The sequence below is a fragment of the Sipha flava genome, unplaced genomic scaffold, assembly GCF_003268045.1.
Source record: "Sipha flava isolate LNK unplaced genomic scaffold, YSA_version1 333_pilon_pilon, whole genome shotgun sequence".
In the NCBI taxonomy this organism is placed as follows: Eukaryota; Metazoa; Arthropoda; class Insecta; order Hemiptera; family Aphididae; genus Sipha; species Sipha flava.
In genome coordinates, this window is record NW_020273024.1 from 359653 (window position 1) to 364772 (window position 5120).

The 5120-nt window shown below is 28.8% G+C and overlaps 1 protein-coding gene across 1 annotated transcript in view; it reads left to right on the forward strand.

Annotated features, from left to right (window-relative positions):
- The window catches only part of LOC112687158 (microtubule-associated protein futsch), a 22402-nt gene extending 17711 nt beyond the window's left edge, over window positions 1–4691 (forward strand). Inside the window, exons 6-8 of the mRNA XM_025559734.1 lie at window positions 1–2658; window positions 3342–3602; window positions 3672–4691. The exon at window positions 1–2658 is cut by the window's left edge and continues 4231 nt beyond it. Coding sequence (XP_025415519.1) covers window positions 1–2658; window positions 3342–3602; window positions 3672–3841 — 3089 coding nt within the window. The 3' untranslated portion in view covers window positions 3842–4691. The remainder of the gene's footprint in view (window positions 2659–3341; window positions 3603–3671) is intronic.
- The last annotated feature ends 429 nt before the right edge of the window (window positions 4692–5120 follow it).

The following is a 5120-nucleotide window of genomic DNA, read 5'->3' on the forward strand; positions in this document are numbered from 1 at the left end:
TACAAACAGCTGTAGCAGATACACAATCGTCAAAAGCATCAAGTAAGGAAGAATCCATAAGTGAAGACCCAATAAAAGATTCTAAAATAGAACACACCACTAAAGAAATTATAATTTTAGATGTTGCTGAAAAGCAAGAATCTTCAAGTAATGTGAAAACCGCATGTGAAGAACAAATAAAAGATTTTGAAAACATAACAAAAGATTGTGCAAAATCTATCAGATCAAGTTCTATTTGTCAAGAACAAAAAACTCCAGATTTATTTGAAGCTGATATTTATGAGTCTAAAACAACAAGAAAAGCTGAATCAGTATTTGAAAAACAAATAAAAGGCACCGCAAATGAACCAATCACGGAATACCGTGAAAATACATGTAGATCAAGTTCTATTTCTCATGAGCAAGGGAATGAACAAATAAATACTGTCGACAAGCATGAGCTTAATGCGGGATCCGTATGTGATGAATCGATAAAAAATTTGGAATCAGAAACAATTATAAAAGAATGTTCAAAAACAAGTAGATCAGGTTCTGTTTTTCAAGTACAAGAAAATAACATGACAGATATAGATGTACATGATTCAGAATCATCTAGTAGAAAAAATTCTCTATGTTTTGACAAAACTAAATCCTCAATTATATCATCAAGCAGAACTAGTTCTATATGTCAAGAACTTGATACACGATCTTCGAAACTTTCTAGTACCAAAAGTTCTATAGTGGAGGAATTAACTGATAAGTCTTCAAAACTGCAAAATGATGAAAAGAGTTTTTGTTCACAAGAATCAAACATTTCTGATTGTAAATTAAAATCTGATCAAGAATCCAGAATTGTAAAAGAAGCAGATTCATTTTGTGACGGCATTTTAAATTTGTCTAGCAATAATGTAACAGAATATAATACAGATTCTAAATTACAAGAACAAGATAGTGATAGAATTTCCAATATTGAAAAAAGTGAATCAATACCAGTTTGTGAAATACCTATGAAGTCCCCAGATCTTGAAATAAATTCAAATATTAATATATTGTCCAACAAATTAAGTCCTATTGGTTCAAATCAAGAAAAGCTTTCAGTTTCTGAGATAGAAAATCAAAATTCTACGTTGTCTAATAATGAGGTATCTACATGCGATGAACCCATACACTCTTCAGTTTTTGAATCTAATGAAGTTTGTCAAGATATAGAAAAACAAAAATCCCAACCAAATAGTAGGAAAAGTTCTACATCCGGGGAATCTCGGAAGTTATCAAGTCACGGAAATGATGTAATTTTATCATCATCTTCTCAAAATGATAACAGTTTATCTAATGTAAAAGAAACAAGAATTGAGGAATTAAAATCTTTAGGTACAATAGGTTCTTTACACGAAGAAATCGCAAAATTCTTAACTGAAGATGATAAGAAAACATCAAAAATTTTAAAATCTGAACAGTCAAATAAAAATCAATCCGAATCTGCTGTTTTTAAAAGTAATACAGAAGAATCAAAAGTAATTTTGGAAACTGTTATGAAAAATTCAAATACATCAATTTCAGATGAAAATAAATGCATATTGACGAATATGTGTGATTCAAATAAAAATGACGTTAACGAATCATTAAAACATAGTGATAAAGTTAAAACTGATGACTGCTATGATAATAATATTCATAAAAGTAAAGAAGATAGTCTTCCTATTCCAAATATCAGTGGTACTAATATTACGACTTCAAATATATCAACATTATCGATTGAAGAAAATAATAAGACTGGTAAAATAAATGTTGCTCAAATGGTAGAGAAAAATGTCGATAATGAATCTTTAACCAAACATACTGTGATAACGACTAATGAATATGATGGTTTAAAAACTATCAATTCAGTACTTAATACAACATCAGATGAATGTATAAGTAAATCATCAACTGTATTAATTGAAGACGTAGTGAAAACTTACAACGAAAAAAATACTAAGTGTGATGATGATGATAATAATTCAACAGTTACAGGAATGAGCATTAAACAATCTTTAGGTGTAACTTTGAATAGTGAAGACTTAGGCTTAACAAAAGATATAGTAATGCAATTAAAAAGAGATGTTCATGAAGTTTTACATCAATTTAGTAGTGATGATGATAGACCATTTACTCCTCATAGTGAATCTAGTATGTCTCGATCGGCAATGAATATAGATGATGAAGATTATGATGATACGAAAAATGAAACTGATGATGATATACCAGGGTCACCTATGTCTACTGGGCCATCACCATTGCCAATGCAATTAGACAATCGGAATATAGAGATGGATTTAGATTTTAATAAAGCTCTGCAAGAACATAGATTAACTAGAGGAGAAGATTTGACAACAATTGAAACAAATGGTAATCATGTAACGGAGATTAAAACAACAGAGCATGATAATATCAATCAAAACCAAGGCACATCTTCCGATACAGTACAGAGTTGGGGAAAACCACTGGGCTTACCACCAATACAGAACTTAAATAATAACGGTTTTGATCCAATTCGTGATTGGGGAAAGCCATTAGGTCTTCCGTCTCCTACGCAACCCGTCCATGAAATCTCCGAGCCACAAAATATGAGCAGTAAGACTACACCTAAAAAACATGTGAAGAAAACTATAGATAATAAACCAATAATCAATGTCATCGGTAAGAAAATATATATTATTTTTCAAAGTTTAATTTTTTAGGAAAGTATGATAAAAAATATACACTGAGTTTGAAAATTGTTGATAAATATAGTTTTTTAAACCTCAACCAATCAAGGTCGTTTAAATACATCGATACAATTAATTACATATTAATAACTTCTCAATAATGCATTACCAGTTACCATATTTTATTAAAGTTTAATTTTTTTGAGAATTTTATAAACAGTAGAAAATAAGAACTTGGATGTTGTCGCGTCAATACTTGAGATAACAAATTTTTACGTAAATTTGGATAAAATTATGTCATTCTTCACACACCGACAATAACCATAACTAATCACAGTTATAACTATTTATAAATTAGAAAAACTGAAAATGTAGTTTTTTTAATTAAATTCATTAATATTTCATTAAAAAAAAAAAATATTTTAGAAATAATATATTAATATCAAGAACTTCTAATAGGTAATACCAAGTAATTGTAATCAATCTGAACTTAAAGGGGGCTCATTTAAATTTTCTTAGACTGGGCCCTGGGGTAAAATACCCACCACCCTAGCGACGGTCCTGTATATATATATATATGAATTCCATCTTTTAGAGCAGTCTTGAGCAATTTTCCAATATAGGATATAATAGAAGTATTTAATACATACAATATATTTATGTTTTATTTTTCAGATAAGGACGCTCAAAATCGAATTCGACGATCTGAATCTCCAAGCAAACTCAGAAGCCGATCATCAAGTCGTATGTCAAGAGTGAATCCTATTTATCTTGATTTAATTTATGTGCCACATCATGGAAATTCAAAATATGTGTCTGCTGATTTTTTCAAACGTATAAGAGCAAGAAACTACGTTTTTAGCGGTACAGATCCTAGTAAAGAAGTTTTGAATGCATTGTTAGAAGGCAAGCAAACATGGGAAGATAAAGATTTAGGTTTGTCCCTCTTTTTTTAATTTTTTTTTTTAGAAATATTTGTTTTTAATTCATTATTGATATATTTAGAAGTCACTATTATACCAACATATGATACTGACATGCTGGGTCAATGGGTGTCAGAAAATGAGGAATTGCTGGCCAAATTAAAGATCGATCTAAGTCCTAGCGCCAGTCGATGTACAATAAAATTGCAAGATCATAACACCAGCTGCTCTGCGTATAGATTAGAGTTTTAAGTACAAGATATTTATGCTTATACTAAAATAGTCTTCGTCCACTATATAAATAGAAAGTATTTTATAAGTATGATAACTGATAAAGCTGTTAGTCCATTTTACTTCTTAATGAAATTATGGCTACTTTACGTTGTTATTATAGTGTAAACGAGTACAACAAATATATTTGGTTCCGTTCTGAAATAATTTTAGGCAGAGCGTGCGAATAAATCACACTAAATTACAAGACTGGACAATCCATCCTGGGTAGGTCTACCTTTTGTCTTTTTCATGAAAAAAAATAATTTTTAAAACATAAATGATCATTTTTAATCACACATATTTTTAGAACTGGCGCTTCTATTTTTTAAAGTTTTACTTAATTCTACTTTATAATTGGTAATTAATTCTTTTCGTTCTTAATAAAAATATTAATCACATATATGCATACCTAAACTTTTAAATGTTAGAAATATGTATAAAGTAAAAACGTATATATCATAGATATCTAATAAACATTTATCACATTATTAATACAATTAATTCGCTTTGGGAATTGGAACTTAAGCATGTCGAAAACAATATGTGATGAACATTTTTAATTATAGGTACATTTTTACGAACTGACTTTGTGCGACAGGGTAATTGGAAAGACCGTTTAAAATCGGATATCAAAATTGCTGAATAACCTTTATACCTAATATTTGTTTTAGCTATTTAATTTTTGTCCCATAAATAATTGCTGATATTAGCCATAATGTTTAATGAAATTAGCAAATGGATATGTACTGTATGAAAAGTCTATAAAAAAATTGATCCAAATATTGAGTCCATTTTAAAATCTTAATAAAAACCTAATGTAGTTATTTATTGGTCATTAATATATTATTCCGAATTATTGTTATTAGGTTAAGCCGGTTAATGGTTTTATATAATTTCTTCTTTTCTATCAATATATTTCTCCTGTTATAAATTGAATTGTTTCAAAAGTATTAAATTCATAACCACAATAGCTCAAATCTCTGTTGAAAAATTATTTTCAGTTTCAAAAACTAATTATATTATTTCATATTTTATTTATTTGTAAACCATCGCAATAAATGTGATATTTTGCTGATTCTTTAAATGCGTACACGCAATTTGATATCACATAGGGTTTTCAGCTATAAAATGTGAAGAAAAATTAATACTACGTTCTGCATTCCGATTTTTATGAGTAACGATGGATTACAATTGTATAGCACATCCCAAAAAACCGATAAACGACAATAATAACTTATAGTAATAAAATCAGTTAAAT